The sequence below is a fragment of the Mytilus californianus genome, unplaced genomic scaffold (assembly GCF_021869535.1).
Source record: "Mytilus californianus isolate M0D057914Y unplaced genomic scaffold, xbMytCali1.0.p SCAF_4, whole genome shotgun sequence".
NCBI classification, from domain to species: Eukaryota; Metazoa; Mollusca; class Bivalvia; order Mytilida; family Mytilidae; genus Mytilus; species Mytilus californianus.
In genome coordinates, this window is record NW_026262690.1 from 42,972,663 (window position 1) to 42,997,476 (window position 24,814).

A 24,814-nucleotide genomic window follows, 5' to 3' on the forward strand; every position below is an offset into this window, starting at 1 on the left:
CCCCCAGTAGTCAATCATACAAAGATGCTGTTTAACACTTCAAAATGATAAATTGATCATCAATAAAGTATGAAAAAATTTGAAATAAGACTCAAAGAATGAAATACAGTTTTACTTATAGAATTTTGTTTGTCTCAATATAACCCACTCAATTAATAGACCTTGATAAACATATCTCTTGATAGATAAATCCTTGTTAAATTCCTAATAATTTATTGGTGATGCATATCCTAGGTTTGATGAATGGTGGTAATTATCCAATTTAAAGGCCTTGGTAGATATAACATTTGGTTGAGAAAAATAAGCTTGAATATATCTAATTGAAAGTCCTTGGTAAATATGAATAAAGAATATGGTGGGAAAATCTTTGTATACACCTTATTAACATATTGAATGGACCATTATAATTTTTTGGATTAACAACTCCAAGTATCAACCAAATCAAAAGTTTTTGGTAAAAATGTCCTTAGATCAATAAATGCTTGTAACCAAGCCAATTAAAAGTCCTTAGTATATATTTCATTGGGTCAATAAATCCTATACATCCAATCAGATGTCTTTGGTAGATTTATCCATGGGTTAATAAATCCTATACATCCAATCAGATGTCTTTGGTAGATTTATCTGTGGGTTAATAAATCCTATACATCCAATCAGATGTTTTTGGTAGGTTTATCTGTGGGTTAATAAATCCTATACATCCAATCAGATGTCTTTGGTAGATTTATCTGTGGGTTAATAAATCCTATACATCCAATCAGATGTTCTTAGGTAAATGCTGATAATTTTGCCATTTTTAGTTGGACTGATTGTTTTGTAGCGATAGAAACAATGCTTTTGCTATTGCATTTTGTTTTGTTTTTTTTGCAGAAAAGTTTCTTTTCTATTACTGTTAGATATTTGTGGAAGTGATGAACATCATATATTCTTCTAGAAATGTTAAGGACACCCTTCTTTAAATATTATTATAAGATTCAATAAGAAAATCAATGTCTTATTAACACTTGACCTGAAGATACACACTTTTTGTTTCAATTTTGAATGATTGATTTCTATAGTTTTCTGTAGGGAGTTTTATTGTTGTTCATTGACAGACACACATCTAAAATCCACAACTCTTCCATTACAACTTAACAGAACAACCTAAGTATTGTATAGACTCTTGTCTGTTGTTGACCTCTATATGGCTTTTGGATATTTTTGTTGTTGGGTTGCATTTCATTGATGTTTCTCTTACATCGCCTTTTATGCATCTTAAACTTCCAAATAATGTGGATCAGATACTGTAGGTTAACTCCTGTTATTTTGACCATCTATTTTTCTGAGGTTTAGTTTACTACCAAACTAGAGTAAGCAATTAAATGTACCAAGTTTTAAGGCTAGTAGAAGCAACAAAATATTTCATTGTCTGTGTTCATGATTAAAAAAAAGTCATCTGTTATTTTTTTATCTTTACAGGTAATGCCAAAACAGTAAGAAATGACAACTCTAGTCGTTTTGGAAAATTTATGCAAGTGTGTTTTGATGATTCTTCACAAATTAAAGGATGTATTGTACAAGACTACTTACTGGAACAGTCCAGGATTACATTCCAATCCAAAAATGAACGCAACTACCATGTCTTTTATCAGTTTATTGCTGGTGCTGATGCAAGTGCTGAATTCAGGGAACAGTTTTTTGTTCAGCCTATAAATACTTATTTTTATTTAAACCAGAGTGGATGTACAACTTTAAATGGCGTTAATGATACAAAAATGTTTGATAGATTACGATTAGCTATGAATGTGTTAAAAATTCCAGATCAGATGGTGGATGGAATATTTTCTGTGATTTCCGCAATATTGCATTTAGGTAATTTGACGTTTGAAGATGTAGAAGGAGAAAAAAGTGATTTGACATCAAAGGATAAGGAGATATTAGACATGATTTGTATGTTATTAGGATTTGAAGCAGAACCATTAACAGATTCTCTTTTATATAGACAAATTCAGGTTCGGGGAACAGTCACAAGCATTCCATTTAAAGTGCAAGAGGTATGTATTAAAACTACTGGATATCACTTGTTTGGTGTACAAAATGATTGAATGATGTACATGTCTGTCCTACAGGGTTTCCCTGAGCTTGACCTGAAATTGATAATACTTTAATCAGTGTTCAGTTTTTGTGATTTGGTCAGTTTCTGAGATATTGTTGGTAATAGTTCAACTATATAAGATGTACATGTCTGTTCTGTACAGGGTTCATCCAACCTTGATCTCATTTGCATGATTCACTAGTCAAGGTTAAGTTTCCTTGTTTAGGTCAGTTTCTAGGATATTGTAGGAAATAGGTCAAGACCAGTGCTACAGGCGTCTTGAACTTGCAGTGGGATGAGAGATTTTTCTCCAAGTGGAAGGCCCCAGTGACTTCGATGAGAACAGCGATAACGGCACTATTCCTTTGCTTTTAGTTTTTTCATGTGTGCCTAGTGATTTTGTATCTAGAATTGATACACTACATCTTTTCTTTTCTATTCCAACTTAATATGTACATAGAATGATTTTAAGGTGCACATGTCCTTCTGACAGAATTCATCTGACATTCACATCATTTTCATTGTTGAAGATTCCCTAGTCAACACTAAGATTTCATGATTAGGTTAGTTTCTCAAATGTTCCAGGTAATAGATCAAATATATATATGGCGTATAAAATGATGGTAATGTGTACTAGTCCGTCTGACAGAGTTCTTCTTACCTTGACCTCATTTCAATGGGGGGCTTCAGTAGCCAAATGATCTAAGTAGTTGATCTACATTGAGGTTGTGAATTCGAACCCACATGTGGCAGTTCAACCTTATCTTTGTTGACTAGGATTGCCAGCTTTCCTGCTTAAAGTCTGTGGTTTTCTCTTGACAAGCAGGCTTTCTTCCTGTAAGAAAAACAGTGCTGACAGTGGTGTTAAACACCAACAATCAATTAATCATTTTAATGCTTTTATGAGTAGGTGAGTCTCTCAGATATTGTAGGTACATGTTATATTGATTGATTGTTTGCTTTATGTCCAGTGGCAAATATCTTGAGGTAATAGATCAACTATATATATATATATGGTGAATAAAATGCATGTCATTCTGACAAGGATCATTTGACCTTGACCTCATTTTCATGGTTCTGTAGTGAACATTAAGTTTTCATGACAAGGTAATGTAGGCCAGTTTCTCAGATATTGTAGATATTTAAAACAGATCTACTACATACTAGGCCACCGAAAGCTGAATTTTTGTTCAGTCTAGGTGGCCAAGTGGTCTAGAGCGCTGGACACAGTGCAGGCGGTGTTGTCTCGATATCCTAATAGCACGAGTTCAAATCCCGGCGAGGGAAGAACAAAAATTTGCTTCTGCAAATTTGCAGATTTAACATTGTTGAGTTGATATTAAGAGTAATTATATATATATATATATATAAACAAGTCTAAATTGAGAACAACGTTCAAACCTAAGATTGCGTTTGATAAAAACCGCAATTTTTATATGTGTGCATGCAAAACAAATTTCTTGGTAGAGGGGTCTAATTAAATACAGCACAAGCAACATTTTCCAAAAGACCAAAAAAGTGAGAAAGTATATTTTAACAAAACACATTTGACTAGCAGGTCGAACAACGGATGTTCTTAAACCCTGCTGACTGCCATTGGCGATTGCCAAATAAACGGATCACCAGATGTAACAAAATGGATCTTAGCTATTAATTTAAAACCAAACATAAAAAACAATAAACTTAATGAAAAGATGGTATACCACAAACAATAGGTGCAAAAATTAGTACACCATATCCGGATTTCAAAAATTAATGTCTCTTCAGTGATGTTAGGAATCGAAACATATATGGTGTAAACAATAAGTTTTTATGAGTCAGTTACTCTGTCAGATATTGTAGGTAATTAGTTAAGTTTACATGATATATAGGAAGAATGTAATGTGTATATGTTTGTCTAGCAGGGTTCATCTAACCTTGACCTCATTTTCATTATTTCATAGATCGATCATTGATTATAGCTTAGCCTTTGTGTGATAACTGTAGACATACATGTAGTACTCAAAGAATTTCATTTAACATGTTTAAACAGTGTGTACTCTTGTTGAATTTTGAATTTCTTACTTTTCTCCCTCTTAGAATAAAAGTAAGACTTATTATTATTATCTTAGTTGTAAAAATGTACCTCAAGAAGGAGGATTCAGGCACTTTGTTATCTATCATTCCATTTAATTTTCTCCCTGAACAAAGCCTACAGACTTGTGACGCTGATTCTTTTAAATGAATCCCTTTATAAAAGTAAATAAGTTTCTACATTTCTCACAGGAACAACCTAATGGTATAGATATGGAATCCCATGCTTGAAAAGTTATTATTCATAGTTTGCAAATGTCTTTTTTTCGTTTTAGGCAAGTGAAAATCGACATGCCATGGCCAAAGCCTTATACTCCAGATCATTTGCATGGCTTGTAGATGCTATCAATAAATGTACGAATCCAGGGCAACATGAATCAAGATTTTTAGGAGTTTTGGATATATTTGGATTTGAGAACTTTGAGGTATATTTATCATGTTTATTGTAACTTTTTTCTCAGATTATAGAAATAAGTAATAGACATAAACATTTCATGTACAATTTAGCTTTTATTTGATATCTTTCTTTGATTTTAAGTTTAGTCTATGTAGAAGTAAATTTTCCATGCTAATCAGTATCCAAAATCTATGTCAAATTATACATCTTACAAAAGTTGTTAAATAACCATGTTGAATTACTCATTTTCATAAAAAGATGGGTATTGTTTCCTTGGACCCTATCATGACAAGATACTGATCATAAGGCTTTACACTGGTGGTAGTCTTACAACTTTTTAAGTACAGAATGAGTAGCATTTGGTGCATTATAACTGAAGTAAGGCATAACTTGTTGTGAACACATCAATCAGAGGTTATTAATTAGGTCATAAATTGTCAAGTATGACATCTTTATTTTAAGGTTACACATTTCAAGTATGTTGTATAACATTATAGGAAAATGTCCCTGAAAATACTTAGTGATAATTAACTTACATGGCCTGATTGGCAAGTGTGAGCTTCTGGCATCACTTTATTCTTTTAAAAAAATAACTTGAAGACCATAGGGTTAAATTGGAACAAAACTTGGCCATAATCATTGTTAAAGATTAATTTGTTTCAATGGTATATTTGGATCTTTTGGGTTTGAATTGATGAAGTTCTCTCAAAGAAAAAGCTTTTCAGTAAAAGTTTGGCATTTATCATTGCTTTGAAATTTATATGTAAACATGATTTGAGTGATTATCATGTGAGCTGTTCAGGCTCCTTGATTGATTGATGTTTGCTTTACGCAGCATCAGTGCAGCTAGAACCCAGCAAAGGCTTCTTGAAGCCTCTTGTCAAGTCACTCTGTTAATAGAAATAACGTCAGTTATAACGTCTCATTCAGGTGCGGATCCAGAATTTTTAAAGGGGGGGGGGGGGGGGGGGGGTGGCATGGGCCCCCAAACTAGACAAAATTTGTAGTGGAACAAATCTAGATTAACCATAAATGAAGCTCCATAAGGGAGGGGGCAGGCAATATTTCAATTTTCCTTAACTTTGTGACACAGGTTTCTGCCTGTCGCTTTTCTTTGGATATTGTCTACAAAAATATCAGAGGATGCAGTTACAGGAAAGAACAGATTCATTCAGAACAGAACTCTAATGTACTTAACTTAGTACAAGAATGTTACACAGCATGATACCAATAGAATGTTCTAGTCTGATAAGTTAAAATGTATATCTGATTTATCTGATGATTGATAAACCTGCAAAGAAACATATTAATCCATGATAGGTATCTGAACAAAATATTTATTCACAGTAAGAAATTGGGCAGTGGTTTGTGGGGTGTTCACTGTGTAAAGGTTTATATATAATAATTTTATTACATTATTTATTTAAATAATTACTATTTGCAAAAATTATGTAAGCAGATCTCCTTTGGAAAATGTGTTTAAGTTATCACTCATCAGAAGTAATCTTGAAAATGAAAAGAATTTGCACCAGGGTTTAATATCAGATATTTAGCTCATACTTTAGCCCCAAAGCATGTTTGTTTCTGACTTCACTTTACAGGTACATATATCTTACCCATATAATTAAGTAGCTGACAGATTACATGTGAAATATAAAAATAAAAATTTGTTTTAATAATGTTTAAGTTTTAGTAAGTTGGAAGTTTACCATTGTTAACGTAAATCATATCTGGAGGGGATGATGGTTGACATGTACATTTTTGTTATTTTCTATTTTTCTTTAATTTGCTGTCCTTTTTTTTTTTTGCTATAAACAAAACATAGAATATCAGAATGTAAATAATGTCTGTAATTCATCTGTGGTCAGATAAACATATAATACAATAATTAGCTTGATATTTCTATATAACTTTCAATGGTGGTTGTAAGTAATTTTATCTGCAAATTACACCTATAAGGGTCAATCAAAAATACACAAAATATAACACAACAGTCAAGAATTACAAGTTTAAACATAAACCCAAAAAGTGGTAATGTTAATGTAACTTTTGATGGACATGGACTTCATTTTCGCAAAGATTGCTTTTTAAAGGCACCAACTGGTGACAAAAGTTCAGATTCAGGATTTAAAAGCTGTTTTAGCTTGAACAGTGGTTGAGAATTTGTAAAACCAGGTTAATAAAGAATAACTGATGTCTAAAAATTGATTGATTGATTGATTGGTGTTTAATGCCACTTTCAGCACTATTGTGCTATTTTGTGGCGGTCAGTTTTTATTGGTGGAGGAAGCAGAAGTGCCAAGAGAGAACCACTGACCTTCGGTAGGAAAACTGACAATCCTAGTCAATTAAGACTTACTACCTCAGTGTTGACAGGCTTGTAATACAGTAGTTCAACCACTTAGACCACTGGGCACTGAGGACCTCTTATAGTTGAGTTCAGTTTACTATCTAGAAAAAAAAAAATGATATTCATCATCAAGTTTATTACAAAATTTACATATGATAACCTTTAGTCTCTGGGTATATTATTATATCTTCCCATTTTAACTTCTAGGTTATGGTCTCTTACCTGAAATTTTGATATTCATTGTCTGGTTTTAAAGGAGTAGGGGCATTAAGGCACATACTGTTTGGAAATGCATAGAGTCAGGAAATATAAATGAAAAACATAAGATTTTTTATCTGATGACGTCACAATTACGTCATAATATGTACCGTTTCATGAAAGAGATGAAAAATACAGAATTTATGCAGTTTTCCACCTTTAATTCCATTGTGGAAACATCGTGCGCAGCAAAGAAACATCAAAATAATTCAAGAGAAGCTTTATTATAACTGTTGACATAATCTCACCAAATATAAAGTTGTTCTTGTGTGTGCACATACTTTGCCAATCTAAAATATACTTAAAAGTTGATTACAAACAAGGAAAATCAAGAAATTTTACCAAATATACAAGTTTCGTCATGATTTGTTGTCATGGTAACTCGTTAAACGTGAAATTTGTTTTTATTTTCTGAATACCTGGTACCCTGGGAACAGTATATCTAATATATAGTCAATATATATGTTCCTGCTGGTACCTTAGTCTAGTTATGACAAATTTAAGAATATGTATGATAACTTTTAAATTTGCAGTAATATTTGGGCCAAATAAGGGCCTTATTCCCCCTACTCCTTTGATTTATTTGATAAGTAGTCCTCTATTTTTATCTCACATTTTATTTGGCTGTAAAGAAATAATTTTGAACTGTCCATTATAGAAGAAAGTTTATTTAAGACATCATGTGATATCTGTTTAAACATCGTCTTTAAGGAATATTTAATTTTGCTATATATATAGTTTATCAGAAGTGTAAAAATCTGCATCATCTAATCCGGCCTTACTAAATATATTTAGAGCTAAACTATACCAACTATGAATACCATCATTATGCAGGAAGTTTTTTAATTCATAGGCTTCTTTAAACAGAGGATTAATATCATGGGTATGAAATCTACAGAACTATAACATAACTTGTGGTTTAAGAAATGAAGCCATAGAAAGTCTGCCCAGTTCTGTTTAGGCTGAAATATTACAAGTGTTTTTTTAGTCCTAGGACAGATTTACAGTATTTATTATGAGTTATTTCATAGCAAAATTTATCTTCTAAAGACAAAGTATGATCAGTTATTTCGTATTGCCCTCAACCTGGTTACAAAAGTCACTTTTACAGTTTGACAAAATTTCCAAATATGTCAAGTGACTGTGTAACATTAGAGTACTATATTTCACTTTACAAATTAAAAATTATCCATAAAGTATTTTTAATGTCTAAATTGCATGTATATGGTCATATATTATCCTCGTTAAAGATTATGAAGATTTTATTTCACTTTTTATTAAAAAAAAATTAGCGCAAAACTATACCTTTTTTTACCCAGAACTTATAACCCCCATTTCAAATAACTGTTCAACAGTAACCCATTATGTTTGTTTTTTTAATAAATATTTTTTATCAATATTAGTTGTATATTGAATATTAATATAATTTATAGGTTATTGATATGGTGATTAGCAACAAGAGTAAAGCTCTGGCGAATACTTTAGCTTCCTTATATTATATAGCAGTGATTAAGCAGATGTAGCTTTTATCTCATTTCAGATAAACAGTTTTGAACAGCTCTGCATTAACTATACCAACGAAAAGTTGCACAGATTCTTCAATCATTATGTATTTGCTATAGAACAGGAAATAGTAAGTGAAAAGATAAGGTGTTTCTTTGATCTGGTGGTAATTTAAAATATGTACTGTCAAATAAAAACCACAGGTTATACAGGGCTGTGGTTTTATGATGTAAATGTATATTCCCAAATATACCTTAATTCAAAATAGACAAAAATTTATTATCAATAACAACAAAAATATAGTAGGTTATTTTTTGGCACACCTGTGTTGAAAAAGTTTTTTTAGACTTCAACCATTACTTACAAACTATTGATAAGTAAAAAAAAAACAGAAAAACAAATGCATGAAATATTCATGACAAAAATATTGATTTTTAGCTTTCTAAAAATGTTTAATTGAAAAGGTGAAAAGTTCAAAAACTTAGGTACAGTAGAGTTATTCCTCTTTGAATTATACACATTTATATAGTTATCATATCTTAAGTCACTGTAAAATATCAACTTCTTTGTTCATTATAACAACAATTTCTTTCTTATATAACCTCTCACCAAAACTGTCTGTATTATTTAAATACAGTCTCTCAGTTGATTGGGTATAATATGGGTGGTAAAATTGAGCCTAAAAAATAAATGTTTTTTTTTTTTTCAAATTTGCAAAATGAAACTTTGAATCTTTGTACTTAATAAAACATTGAAGTATTGTTTGAAATAGTTTCCTTCTAATGGGTTATATAGCCTTCAACATGTGCAAATGAGATTGAATTCAGTGAAATTGTGAATTTTCTGCTTAAAACTGTCACTTCTTCCTTATGACATGTACTTTCATTTTCTGAAAAACAATCATTTTTTTACTATCTGGTGAATTATCAGAATGCATGACCAAATAAGCCTTAAAATTTTACCTTCTCCTTTGTATAACTGTTGAACCTAAGAAGCTGTTCAATAATCGCATTCATTATATTTGTTCTCAAATGTGAAAATTCTAGAATATTTTCTGTAATTAATGTAAATTTGCCTGCCATTACAAGGAATAATAGACTTCCAAATATATTATTTTTAAAGTAATAGATAAAAAAAATATGATTTGTTTTCATGACAAGGTCAAATGAGGTAAAGCATATTAAATGAGTAAATTATTATAAAAAAAGAATACTTATATCAGTTGGATAGTAAGCATGCATAATTACATCCATCCACAACAAATCATGTTAGGTCTCTTATTTTCAAACCCCTTGAAGTAGGGTAATAAAACCTGGCATGATTATTCACAACTACTAGAAGGTGTGTTGCAAATAAGGAAGAAAAACCATACAGTGAAAGTCATGGTAAAAATTAGTTCAACTTAGTCACCCTTGTATAGACATGTATGTTCAAAAACCAGTTCCACTCTAACTTTCAAACCCCTTTGAGTTGGGTAATGAAACTATGCATGATTATTTACCACTACTAAAAGGTGTGTAAGGTACAAGGAAGAAAATCCTATAATAAAAGCCATGGTAAAAAACCTAATTCAACTGAGCCAACCCTGTGCATATGTACAAAAATTGTTTCATCACTTCCTTAAAATCCCTTGGGGTTTGGTGAGGAATTAGTGGTGCATCAGAAAATTTGCCCTCAGTGGGTTTAAGCTATGTTTATATTAAATAACATTCACTACTTTTGAGAAGAGTTCTTATTTGCATCTCAATTTACTTGGCTCCCAACGCTATCCTCTAGTTAAGTCTCCCAAACGAAGTTTGGGAAGACTTATTGTTTTTGCTCAGTTCTTATTATTATTATTATTCTTCTTCCTCTTCCTCTTCCTCTTTCTCTTCCGCCGCTTTTAAATTTGAACTTGTCCGCACCCGTTCTCCAAAACCGCTTGTCAGATGAACTTGGGGTTTCACAATATGTTAGACTAACATGTCTAGTGGTGCAATCAGGGTTTTGTTTGTGCAATGGGGTTTATTAAGGGGTACTTTGAGGGGCAAAAAGAAAAGAGGGTTTTACTATAGAACCCTATGGGATTTTATTTTTTTAAATTTTCAAATGATTATAAATTGAAAACCGTTTGTAATAGACACAATCTTTTTAATTGAAAATGTTCTAAATGATAAAACCCATTAAATGAAATACAGGGTTAGTCCCCAAGGGTCATCCCCACCCCCTGCCATTTAAGAAAGTTCTAATACCTTGTAAGTGGTCAAGATCCCCACCCCTAAAACATATATATTCTGGTTTGTCATGCTAAGATGGTTTGAATGATATACAGGGTTAGTCCCCAGGGGTCATCCCGACCCCCTGCCATTTGAGAAAGTTCTAATATCTTGTAAATGGTCGAGATCCCCACCCCTAAACCATATATATTCTGGTTTATCATGCTAAGATGGTTTGAATGATATACAGGGTTAGTCCCCAGGGGTCATCCCGACCCCCTGCCATTTGAGAAAGTTCTAATATCTTGTAAATGGTCGAGATCCCCACCCCTAAACTATATATATTCTGGTTTGTCATGCTAAGATGGTTTGAATGATATACAGGGTTAGTCCCCAGGGGTCATCCCGACCCCCTGCCATTTGAGAAAGTTCTAATATCTTGTAAGTGGTCAAGATCCCCACCCCTAAACCATATATATTCTCGTTTGTCATGCTAAGATGGTTTGAATAATATACAGGGTTAGTCCCCAGGGGTCATCCCGACCCTCTGCCATTTGAGAAAGGTCTAATATCTTGTAAATGGTCGAGATCCCAACCCCTAAACCATATATATTCTGGTTTGTCATGATAAAGCACATGAAATGAAATACAGGGTAAGTCCCCAGGGGTCACCCCCACCCCATGCCATTTGAGAAAGTTCTAATATCTTGTAAGTGGTCAAGATCCCCACCCCTAAACCATATATATTCTCGTTTGTCATGCTAAGATGGTTTGAATAATATACAGGGTTAGTCCCCAGGGGTCATCCCGACCCCCTGCCATTTGAGAAAGTTCTAATATCTTGTAAATGGTCGAGATCCCCACCCCTAAACCATATATATTCTGGTTTGTCATGATAAAGCAAATCAAATGAAATACAGGGTTAGTCCCCAGGGGTCACCCCCACCCCATGCCATTTAAGAAAGTTCTCATATCTTGTAAGTGGTCAAGATCCCCACCCCTAAACCATATATATTCTCGTTTGTCATGCTAAGATGGTTTGAATGATATACAGGGTTAGTCCCCAGGGGTCATCCTGACCCCCTGCCATTTGAAAAAGTTCTAATATCTTGTAAATGGTCGAGATCCCCACCCCTAAACCATATATATTCTGGTTTGTCATGCCAAGATGATTTGAATGATATATAAAGGGTTAGTCCCCAGGCATCACTAATGCATATAACTTTACTGGACCAAACTAATTTTCACTGGACTTTGCCGAATGTCAGGCGACCCTGGGAATTACGAATTATGGGAGCTTCGTTTGGGAGACTTCGTAACAGCATCCTGTTACAATCATTTCTTGTTACCATAGAAGTTGTTTTAAATGATGTGACCCACTGTCAGCTTTTGCCATTATGTGTCATCTATCCTCCGTCATGGTCCATTGTCATGATTGTTGTCATTGTAAATTAAATTTTACAAAAATCTCCTTTAAAACAACCTGGCAAATTAAAACCAAACTTGGCCACAATCATCCTTGGTGTGTCTTGCTAATGTGTCTGATGATCCTGTCTGCCAACCAACATGGCTACCAAAACTAAAAATTAAAATATAGATATAAAATGCTAGAAGATCTACCTACGGTCTATTTTTACCAAACTTGTCAGACAAATTCTTATTGGAGTTGTTGTCCTTAATTGACAATTTTTGTGTTTTGTGCAGAAATTATATAAGATGGAGTAAAGTTGTAAATAACGAAATTACATGTAGTTGTACAAATAAGTCAAATACAATGTAGCTGAAATAGGAGTTATTGCTCTTGAATTATGATTTTTTACCCAATTTTTGTGTCATTTGTTGAAAATATACACGATCAACAAAAAAGATATTTTAGTCATGAATTATATTTTAGTCTACTATGTTGGAGAATGGCTATTGTTGAAGATGCACATAGATCAAGATGAGTGACAAAGACTTTTTAAAGCCTCCATTTTAGCTTTCTTTTTATTTTCTTAAATGTTTACTGTTTCCCTTTCAGTATAAAGAAGAAGAAATAGAGTTTGCACACATCACATTCACTGATAATTCACCATGTTTAGAGCTCATCGAAAAGGTTTGTTTTTATTGTATACAATTTAACATTTTTTCAGAATTAATTGATTTTTAAACAGTTCTAAATTAAAGTAGAATGTTTTATTCTTATTTCAATTATGTATGGGATATGTACACATTCCTTTTGTTATACCAAAATACCCTTGAAATTGACAATAGAATAAAATAAAATGAAGAAAATCTAATTTGGCATAAAAATAGACATATTTTAAAGTAAAGCACACTTTTTGTTTATATATATATATATATATATATATATATATATATATATATATATATATAAATGGGATTATGATGCTTACTGTTTTGTTGTACCTTACATGGAAACCAAGAACAAAGAGCTTTATTTTAGTATTAACAACATACTTGTGAAAGTATTTTAGTATTAACAACATACTTGTGAAAGGAAAACAATATGAACTAAAGGACAAATAAACCTGGAGTTGCTTCAAAACATACACTGTACTTATAATTTATAGGTTTGACATGTTACTTAGTTTGAAACTATCTTTTGTAAGATATTCCTTCTGCACAACAAGAGTTTTACAGCCAATCTTCATCAATGCTTGGTATAATAAGGTAATGTTAAGTCCTATTGAATAATCTGGATACAATTAGACATAAAAATCCCTAAAGCATTTTCAACTTGCAAGTTATACTATTGCAGGCAAATAACAATGAAAACATTATCGACCTGCCAGCCTTTGTAGGACAATACAATACTAGTTTTAAGGATGAAGATTATACTGAATTGTGTGATTTTTATGTATGCATCATATATTACAAATTAAACAGTTTTATTTTTTATTTTTCAGTCCCCAAGATGTATCTTAAAAAGTGTAGATGAAGAATGTAGATTTCCTCAGGTAAGAGCATTAGATGTAGACAATTTTTTGTTTTTTTAATGTGATGGATTTAAGTGCAATTTGTTTTATTTTGATATGTCTTTTGCCCATCCACATATATGTTACTTTGGTTTTTTTTTTTTCAAGAGAAATATTCAAAGCAAAATATTGATAATTTATTCTGAAATTTGACTTTGACAAAGAAAAAGATTTCATTTATGTGAATTGCCTCCAGACATAAATATAAGAAACTTAATTAAGTTATTCCCAACAAATATTTATTGGAATTTAAAATATTTAATCATAATATCTATGAAAAGTATTAGCCCAGGAAAGAAACTAACATTGAATGTCTAAAACTTAACTAGCCATAATGAGAGCAATTGGGACACCACAGAAACCCCATGATTTGTTAAAGAGGTAGAATGAGCATTCACAGTTGAAATTTCCAGGTTTTTGCATAAGAAAAATTACTGTTTGTCATTGAATATATTGTACTATTTTCTTGATCTAACCATTCCTTGTATGGAAGAGCTGCTTTAATGCCTGCTTGAATGTAAGCTAAATAGTTTTTGTATTTACTCACTTTGAAAATAAGCTATAGATTTTTTTAGTTTTCATTTACAGAGGTTTTGTTATTCATTTCAGTTGCTGTTTGAAAAACTGGGTTTACTAACATATTTTAAAAACATACTAAATATTAATTAGAATAAACCATTGAAACTAATTTTATAGCAAATTGTAATATATAATAAGAAAGAGACATGTTAAGACTGCTAAAGAGACAGCTATCCTCCAAAGACCAGAAACACAAAGATGTGTACTACTGTAGCCTTTCAAAAATGAGTGAGACCAATACCTTACAGTAAACTGTTATTATCTTGGGATGGCAAAGTGTTAGATGATTGAAAAGAAAACCAACAACCTAGTCTATTCTATAACATGTGAAAAACACTTATTGTAGACAGTGACCAACAACAACCATTGTATTGATGGCTCTTTCTTGGGACAGGCACTAAAGAATGTGACTAGACTAAACATGTTTGTGGCACAGAATCCTTCCCTAATCTGATATAGTGAAAAACTGCACAACTTTAGAACAAACTAAAACTCGGTTTTAAAGGGCTTGACTCATTAGATAGGTGCTATTAATTACATTCTTTGAAAAAAGATTTATGATATGGGACTATATTTTCTTTTTAGGGTACTGACAAATCCTATATAACAAAGCAACATGAAGCTTTTGAGAGCCATCCTTGCTATATAAAAGGAGACAGGAGGATGTGGGAAGTAGAGTTTGGTATACAACATTATGCTGGTGCTGTTACATATAAAGTCCAGGGCTTCCTTGATAAAAACAAAGACACACAACAAGACATGCTGTTTGAAATGATGCATAATTCTGTTAATGTTTTTGTTCAAGATTTAACCAGATTTCAGGTATGATATTTATCTTTTGATACATTTTAAGTTTAGATACATATAGTGTTGTCATGCAAGTTTCTTTATGGAAAGATTAAAGTAAGAACGCCTATAAATTAAATCGTCTGTATAAAATTAATCGTACATTCGTACATTGCCGTAGCGGAGGGGGCATTAAGTTTTACTCTTGTCCGTCTGTACGTACGTACGTCCTTCCGTACATCCCAAAATTGGTTTCCGTTCTTTAACTTAGTTTGCCTAAACCAAATGTTATGAAACTTATACACAATGCTTATTACCAGATAACACAGATCAAGTTTGAATTTTGGTGGCGTCACTTTTACCGTTCTAGAGTTATGCCCCTTTACAAATGGAATTGCTGAATTTTTCGTTTCCGTTCTCTTTCTTTAGTTTGCCTCAACCAAATGTTTTGAAACTTATACACAATAATCATTACCACAAAACACTGGTCAAGTTTGAATTTTGGTGGCGTCACTTTCACCGTTCTAGAGTAATGCCCCTTTAAAAATGGAAAACTTGCTGAATTTTTCGTGTCCGTTCTCTAACTTTAGTTTGCCTCAACCAAATGTTATGAAACTTATACACAATGCTTGTTACCACAAAACACAGATCAAGTTTTAATTTTGGTTGCGTCACTTATACCATTCTAGAGTTATGCCCTTTACAAATGGAAAAATTGCTGAATTTTTGTTTCCATTCTCTAACTTTAGTTTGCCTCAACTAAATGTTATGAAACTTATACACAATGCTTATTACCACAAAACTCAGATCAAGTACAAATTTGGGTAGGGTCACTTTTACCGTTCTAGAGTTATGCCCCTTTAAAAATGGAAAAATTCCTGAAATATTTGTTTCTGTTCTCTAACTTTGGTTTGCCTCAACCAAATGTTATGAAACTTAAGCACAATGCTTATTACCACAAAACTCAGATCAAGTACAAATTTGGGTAGGGTCACTTTTACAGTTCTTGAGTTATACCCTTTATAATGTTATATGCAAGCGGGGGCATCATCTGTGTCCCATGGACACATTCCCCATTTATTTTAATTTATTTTTTCTCCCTTGTTTTATATGTATGAAAATATGTTAGTATTTGAAATCTGAATTTTTCAACAATACTTAGTTAATAAACAAAAAAAATCAATTAAGGCCAATGTGCAGAAAAACGAAAGATCAATATAATACAGTTGAATGGGACAATTAATTCTTGGCATCTAGTAGTGAAATATTTTTGGGCCCATTGCATTTGTGCCAATTTTTACATAATTCAATCTTTCATTTGCGCCACAAGGTTATATTTCATTTGCACCAAAAAATTCAAACAGTATTTCGGAGAAAAATACAGGAAAGTAGTCTGTTACAGTATTTGTTTTATGACCACATATATAGGTTATCTAATGTTCTGAAAAATGGAGACAAGTTGTTTAGATGTACAAAAAAACTTGCAAAGCCAGAAAAACAACACATATGGACAACAACAAAAAAAATAAAAACTTTGAACGAACACAACCATGGTAATCAGTGGAACTTTTCGGGGTATAGTGCATTCGTTATGGTTTTGAAATCACTTATTTCTGAGGAATATGTTTTATTATGCAAACAAAAACTGTGTTATAAAGTTATTAAAGTTATTATTAAAAGTTTCTTTTGAATAAATCTATTTTTAATTTATTTACCTGTATTTACCTGTATTATTGGGGCAAATGAAAAGTTTTATTTTTGGGGCAAATGAAATATGATTTGTGGTGCAAATGAAATTTTTTTGTTTGTTTTGAATTATTGACAGTTACTATTTACAAAGGTATACAAGTTTCCAAAGAGTACTAAAACATATACAACTATAAAAATAGGTTAAATTAAGATTATAGAAGTAGATGTTTTTATCAGAAAGTGAAGTATTTTTGTCTACTTTTATAGGATTTACTTGGAGTTAAATTAGAAGATATGGGAGGAAGACAAACTATTTCTAGGACAACCAGTAAAAAACCAACTGTTGGTGATACATTTAAACATCAGTTGAATGCTCTTGTTGATATTCTGACCACTACAAATCCTTGGTTAGTATTTTGCCATCGATGTTCCATGTTTGACATTGATATTAAACAATCAAATTACAAGATTTGGGACTTAAATGCATATTTAGGTTTTTTAACTCGCCTACGACGAAAGTCTCAGAATTTTGTCATAGAATGCTAAACTGGGATAACAATGTGGCGGATGGGTAAACTATTTGTATAAAGCTTAATATTTTTAGAAGGTAGAAGACCTGGATGCTTCATTCCTTGTATGCAGATACCATATGTTACAAAGTTTCCGTCTGTCATATGTCCATTGTCCTTTACCCCATTTTCATGATTCAGTGAATAAGTTTTTTTTAGTCATGTGAAATACTCATTTATTATGAGTAATAGGATAAATATAATGGTTATATGAATTCCTTGCAAGGTCTACATGTCAGTCAGACAGGGTTAACCTGACCTTGACCTCATTTTAGGGATCAGTGATCAATGCTATGTTTTCGTGGTCAAGTCTGTATCTCAGATACTATAAGCAATAGATCAGCTTAAGATGATATTTATATGGAATGATTGTAAGGTAAACATGTCCAATTGGCAGGTTTCATCTGACCTTGACCTCAATTTCATGGTTCATTGGACAATGTTTAGTCTTTGTGGTTTGGTCTTTTTCTCAGATACAATAAGCAATAGGGCATCTTTATTTGGTGTATGGAATGATTGTAAGATGTACATGTCAGACTGGCAGTTTCATATGACCTTGACCTCATTTTCATGGTTCATTGGTCAATGATAAATTTTCGTTGTTTTGTCTGATTATCATATACTATCAGCAAAAGGTCATCTATATTTGGTGTATGGAATGATTGTACAGTGTTCTGTCTGCCAGGGTTCATCTGACCTTGATCTCATTTTCATGGTTCATTGTCAGTGTTCTCCCCAGGATTTTTGGATAGCACCAGGGTAACGTGTGTGGACAGCTTGGTGAAATGATTCATACAACCAGTTGTGTCGCGTCGATCTGCTTAGCTATTTTTCTAGTTACTGCAGTATGTCTCTTGTTTTGCTTTAACACTGTGGTACTGTGTTATGTAGACATTGAGTCAGAAAATTATTGGTAAAAAAAGAAGTAAATCAATAAACAGTTTGTATACTTTAATATTTTTTTTAAATAAATAAAACATGATTCATTACAAAATATTCATCTAAATCTAAAGTAATCAAATCTTTTATAAAATCCATGATCAATAAAAAAAAAATATCATTGAAAGGAGACCAAAAATGTTCAATTTAAAAAAAACTTTATAGTTTCTAGAAAGAAAGTTGTTGTATGTGAAAGGATTCTTGTCATAAGGAGATATGAAATAACAAGAACAAATATTGATTTATTGTTTCAACCAGTTTCTATCTTAAATTTAAAAAAAAAGAAATTTTTCATAAATTTAAAAACATTTTGCCATAGATTTTATGTAAATATTAACCTTTCTTGTCTTTGGTGATAATCAAACATTGATACAGACTTAATACTGCACTAAAATCTAAATTTTTATTTGTCATGATCCATTTAAAAAGAATTCCTAAATCTATAAATTTATCTTAGGTCTATAAGTAACCATATTCAATGTCTACAACAAAGTCTCCCTATTTTTCCCGCCTAAATGACAGGAAGTAGATATAAATAGATTTAACATGTGCTTATGGATAAAATTTGCAAGATTACTTCTGTTATTCATTAATTGTGGATATAGATATCCAGTTTGAAGGTACAGTCATACATTTTATTTATTAAATAGAATAGATTGCAATTAATTGCAAATAAACTTTAATATTCTACGTGAACTAAGTGGGTCATGTGATCATGTAACAGCCACTATGTTCCGTCAGTTACTTTGTTCCGGTGGAACTTTTCAACTAGTTATTTCGTTCCGATGGAACTTTCCAACTAGTTGTTTTATTCCCGAGTGCAGTCGAAAAGTTCTGGAAAAAAGTAGCTAGTAGAAAAGTCCCCGAACAATGTAGCTAGTTGAATAGTTCTGGCGGAACAGAACAACTAGTTACATCGTTCCGAATATACCATATTTCGTCCTTTTTGTAGAAAGAGGGGGAAGAATGAGTATCAGTATATATAAGAGCAAATCATTAATTTACAAGAATACCCAACGCACTGAAAGGGGTTTCTTTGGGGACAAATATGCCAAGTGGAACTTTGTGACTGGTTGATAAGTTCCGTTGGAACTTTCGGGCTAGTTTGTTAGTTCCGGTTTTGACTTATTTGCCAAAGAGGAACTGTGTGGCTAGTTGATAAGTTCCATTTGACTTTTGTAATCAGTATCTTGGTTGCCCTTTGAAAGGTTCAAATATAATATGTTGCGCTTTTACTTTGCATCAATTCTCCAAATGGAACTTTCTGGCTGGTTGATAAGTTCAGTTGGAACTTTTGGACTAGTTTGTTAGTTCCGGTTTTGACTAATTTGGCAAAAAGGAACTTTCTAACTAGTTGGTATGTTCCGGTGGAACTTTTAAACCAAAGGAAGAACAAAGTAACTAGTTAATAAGTTCCTCCGGAACTTATCGGCTAGTTAGTTCTTTCCGCCCAGAACTTTCCATTTGCTAAACTTCTCACGGGGAAAAATGAAAGTTAAGAAAATCTGTAAACTGAGCAAAACTCTCTGACAGCAATCGTTTTAATTATAAAATGCAACATATGTTCATTTGATATTGAAATTGTACATTAAAAAATATTTTGAATGAAAGAAATCTATTTTGTTTTATTAGGTATGTGAGGTGCCTTAAATCTAACACAGACAAAAAAGCCAATGTATATAATGACAAAGAGGTCCTTACTCAGCTGAGCTATTCTGGAATGTTGGATATTATAAGGATCAAAAGAGAGGTAACTTTGATATTCAGTATATTTCAAATAAACAAACTCTTGTGTGCATAACATCTGTTATCTCTCACCACTCAACGGTATTTCTGTTCAATATAGAGAACATTATATTTGTTATATAGCATGATCAAAATACACATAAATACTGTAAATTCAGAAATTTGTGTAGTGTTTTCATAACTGCAAAAATTGCAACTGAATAGTCGCAAAAACAAAAACTTGCATTTTAACTTTTGATAGCAGCAAATTTCCTGAAATTACAATAATAGCCTAGCACATTGTTCAAGAGTGGCAGAAGATATCAAAGGGATAATCACACTCAAAAGTTGAAGAACTAAATGACAACGCCTCGGCAAAAAAAGCCAAAAGGAAAACAACAGAAAACTACAGACTGAGCAACAGGAACCCCATTTAAAGCCTGGGGTGATCTCAACAATCACAATAATAAATGCATATTAAAAATTTCTGAATATACAGGAAAGAAAAATAGATCTTGCTTGAAGCACACGTTGCAGGGGACAACAAAATGATATGCTTCAAGCAGGGGACATAGAAATACTGTCCGTCCGTCCAGTCTTATTAGCGCTCTCACATGTACAATTCTCGCCAGATTTTTATTAAACTTATATCATAGGTTAATACCAGCAATGTCTTGGACGAGTTGTGCAAATCAGTGCCGATTAATAATTTATAAAAAAGTTATGCCCCTTGGAAATATTGATTATATGGAAAATTGCTGTGTGAGCGCTCTTAATGTGTACAACTCTTGCCAGATTTTTATGGAATTTATATTATAGGTTTATATCAACAATGTTTTTTGACTTTTGACAACTTCAAAAATCAGTGCAGATTAATTATTTTTAAAAGAGTTATGCCTCTTGGAAATATTGATTATATTGAAAATTGCATTGTTAGTGCTCTCATGTGTACAATTCTTGACAATTTTATGAAATTTATATTATAGGTTTATATCATCAATGTGTCGGACAAATTCAAGAAACCAGTGCCGATCAATTATTTCTAAGAGAGTTATTTATGCATTTGGAAATATTGATCATATGGAAAATTGCCAGATTTTTATTAAACTTATAGCATAGGTTAATATCAGCAATGTCTTGGACGAGTTCGAAAATCAGTGCTGATTAATTATTTTTAAAAGATTTATGCCCCTTGGAAATATTGATTATATGAAAAATTGCTGTGTGAGGGCTCTAATGTGTACAATTGTTGCCAGATTTTTATGAAATTTATATTATAGGCTTATATCATCAATGTCTCGGTCAAATTCGAAAGTCAGTGCCAATCAATTATTTTTAAAACAGTTATGTCCCTTGGAAATATTAATTTGAACAGAAATTGCATTGAATTTGCTCTGAAGCCTTCATTGTCGAGCCTTCGACTTTTGTCAAAAAGCGAGACATAGCGATCCTACATTCCGTCAGTGTCGTCGGCAGCGGCGTCCACAAATATTCACTCTGTGGTCAAAGTTTTTGAAATTTTAATAACTTTCTTAAACTATCCAGGATTTCTACCAAACTTTGACAGAAGCTTGTTTATGATCATAAGATAGTATCCAGAAGTAAATTTTGTAAAAAAAAATTCCATTTTTTTCGTAATTTACCTCTATATGGACTTAGTTTTTCTGCCAGGAAACATTACATTCACTCTGTGGTTAAAGTTTTTAAAATTTTAATAACTTTCTTAAACTATCCTGGATTTCTACCAAACTAGGACAGAAGCTTGCATATGATCAAAAGCTAGTATCTAGAAGGAAATTTTGTTCCCGTTTTTCCGTATTTTACTTATAAATGGACTTAGTTTATCTTCCAGTTAACATTACATACAGTTTGCAGTTAAAGTTTTTAAAACATTTATTAGATTCATAAACTATCCTGGATTTTTACTAAACTTGGACAGAAGCTTCTTACAATCAAAAGATAGTATCGAGAGGAATATTTTAATTTTTTTTTTCCCTCATTTTTGTTGAGCCTACGATTAACAGCAAAAATCGGCGAGACACTGGGTTCGGCGGAACCCTTAGGAATTTTTTTTCTAAGATATTTATAAAAAGTTTTTTTTTAGTTATTGCCCTTGTACCTTGGATAGATAAAATATGTGCAACGCAGGGGACATTGGAACTCTGTTCTTTTATTATCAGTATTTTACCCTAAAATTACAAAACATTTTTTATAATTTCTTATTAAAGGTACAAATTCTCAAATCTAACATCAAATTAATTTTCCCCCCTTAAACTATATATATTGTTCCCTTGAACACAAATGAATCCACAGTATATTGTACAAAATTATAATTGCCCAATTTACCATATTTATGACAAGATGCAAATCTTAACTTTTTTTCCTTGCAATTCATGATGAAAATCTGAACCCTAAGATCATAAACATTCCATAGATTAATAATATAAAGATAAATTGAAAGACTCTTACCTAACCTTGATTTTTTTCTGATTGTATATTTTCATTTTAGGGATATCCTATCCATGTGCCTCATGAAAACTTCCTAGAGAAATACAAGTGTTTAACACCAAACTTGAATCCTGGAGATGAACCAAAAACTCTCTCAAAAAAAATATTAAGCTTATTAGATCTTCCAAAAACAGAATGGCAAGTTGGAAAAAATAAGGTAAGAATAATCTGAATGTACAAGATCTTTGTAAAGAGAAATGCTATATTTGATAGATATATAAATAGATGTTGTTGTGTCATTTGTGCTACATAAGTATCATTATACATCGTTTAAGTTCCATCTATGAACATCATACATTTGGTATTAACATTCCTGATAAAACTCAGACTCTTCTACAGCCAGTGCAGTAGAATATTTTATGAATGGCTTATTTTTGGGTTTATACTGATTTCTGATGTTTCATACAGCACGTACAGCCAATCATAAATTTTCATTCAGTTACGTGGACCCACATCTCTTATCCACAATTCCACCTGTATCACTGTACAAACAACATAAACATTTAAAATGTTCTTTTGAAGAAACTTAAGTTGTACAGTTTCTATTCCATTTTTGAATCTGATGTCAAAATATGGAGTCAATATGGATAATATAATGGGAACTGAAGGGCATATTTCTTCTTTCCAGCAGCTCAACAACCACTTAACAGAAATGAACCATTCACACAATCTTTTACAAAAAATAAGTTATGCATTTCATAACTTTTATTAGAGCACTTTGTATTCTGCTATTTTCCAATCAGCAGTTAAGTTGAGTGGGAGATTCTTTTTTATTCCCACTGACCTCATCTCTGAAATGTAAAAAAAAATTATCTGCATAGTAGTGTTTTCCTTTAAATTAAATGTTGTTTTAGACAAAACCAGAAAAGATAACACATTAACTAATAGATATGTTACTTTTATGTTACTTTTATTATTCTTCCCTTATTCTTCCCTTAGTTTATTTATTTTGTATTTACATTGTATCATAGATCAATTTTATTTGTTCAGTGTATGTTCATTGGTGTAAATATGTCTTTTGATTGAGTTAAGCCATTTCAATTGATATTTTATAGTGTGTCTTTCTATGTTGTGAAGTTACACTATTGTTTCAGATAAGGGTGAAGGTTTGGTACCATTAAAACGTTTAAACCCGCTGCAATTGTTTGCACCTGTCCTAAGTCAGGAATCTGATGTTCAGTAGTTGTCGTTTGTTGATGTGGTTCATAAGTGTTTCTCGTTTCTCGTTTTTTATATAGATTAGACTGTTGGTTTACCCATTTGAATGGTTTTACACTAGTAATTTTGGGGCCTTTTATAGCTTGCTGTTCGGTGTGAGCCAAGGCTCCATGTTGAAGACCGTACTTTGACCTATAATGGTTTACTTTTATAAATTTTGACTTTGATGTAGAGTTGTCTCATTGGCACTCATACCAAATCTTCTTATATCTATGTGTTCTAAAATTTTAAAAATCTAGCAGGTGATCAGGATAGTTTATGCAAATAATTTGATGGAGCAAAACCTTTGTAAATAGTCCATTACTATAAGCTTTTTTTGTTTGTTTTAGGGATATTTACAAATGACATTTTACCACATTGTTTGATTTTTTTTACTGTTTCCTATGGTATAATAAACTAAACACTGGGTAAATAGAAATAAATTAATACAAATTTACGTTTTGATTGAATCTTATTATTGTCTTTTTCCAATAAAAAAATTGTATGTACAGAAATCACTAATACATGTAATAAAGTTGGAATACAAAGTAAAGTTATACATAATTGCACTCCCAATACAAACTTTTTAGATTAAAAATGTAAAAACCAACAGATTAAAAAACCTGGCCTGAAAATAATATTTATCTTGATATAAGGATTTAAGTTCTTATATCAGACATGATTAACTGTAAATAATTGTGATTTATTGCTATTTTGTGTATTTTTCCTCTGGTCTTTTTTTGGGATAATTTTTCATATCATGCTACTCGCTTGAGATAGAAAATTATTGTTAGAAACTAAGGGCACACGTGACGTTGTCAATGTAAACATCAATGATGTCATAGGCAAAATAGCGATAAACAGATTATCAATGGTCTTTCAAACTCGAGGCTGTTGCCCTTCCATGAGATTGTAGCTGAGAAACACCCTCTTGTTTTGAAAACCATCAATAATCTATAAATACAGGGTATCTAATATTTCACACAGAAATAAA

General features: G+C 31.8%; 1 protein-coding gene across 7 annotated transcripts in view; it reads left to right on the plus strand.

The window, feature by feature from the left end:
• Window positions 1-24,814, plus strand: part of LOC127698325 (myosin-VIIa-like) — a 111,934-nt gene that overhangs the window by 26,199 nt on the left and 60,921 nt on the right. For all 7 annotated transcript variants that reach the window (XR_007980794.1, XR_007980796.1, XR_007980795.1 and 4 more), the window contains exons 6-14: window positions 1,459-2,033; window positions 4,423-4,572; window positions 8,693-8,785; window positions 12,871-12,945; window positions 13,760-13,810; window positions 14,993-15,229; window positions 17,150-17,289; window positions 20,023-20,140; window positions 22,625-22,780. Coding sequence is in view for 4 of the 7 variants with exons in the window: in XM_052201719.1 (XP_052057679.1) it covers window positions 1,459-2,033; window positions 4,423-4,572; window positions 8,693-8,785; window positions 12,871-12,945; window positions 13,760-13,810; window positions 14,993-15,229; window positions 17,150-17,289; window positions 20,023-20,140; window positions 22,625-22,780 (1,595 nt within the window). In the remaining 3 variants the exon portion in view is untranslated. The remainder of the gene's footprint in view (window positions 1-1,458; window positions 2,034-4,422; window positions 4,573-8,692; window positions 8,786-12,870; window positions 12,946-13,759; window positions 13,811-14,992; window positions 15,230-17,149; window positions 17,290-20,022; window positions 20,141-22,624; window positions 22,781-24,814) is intronic.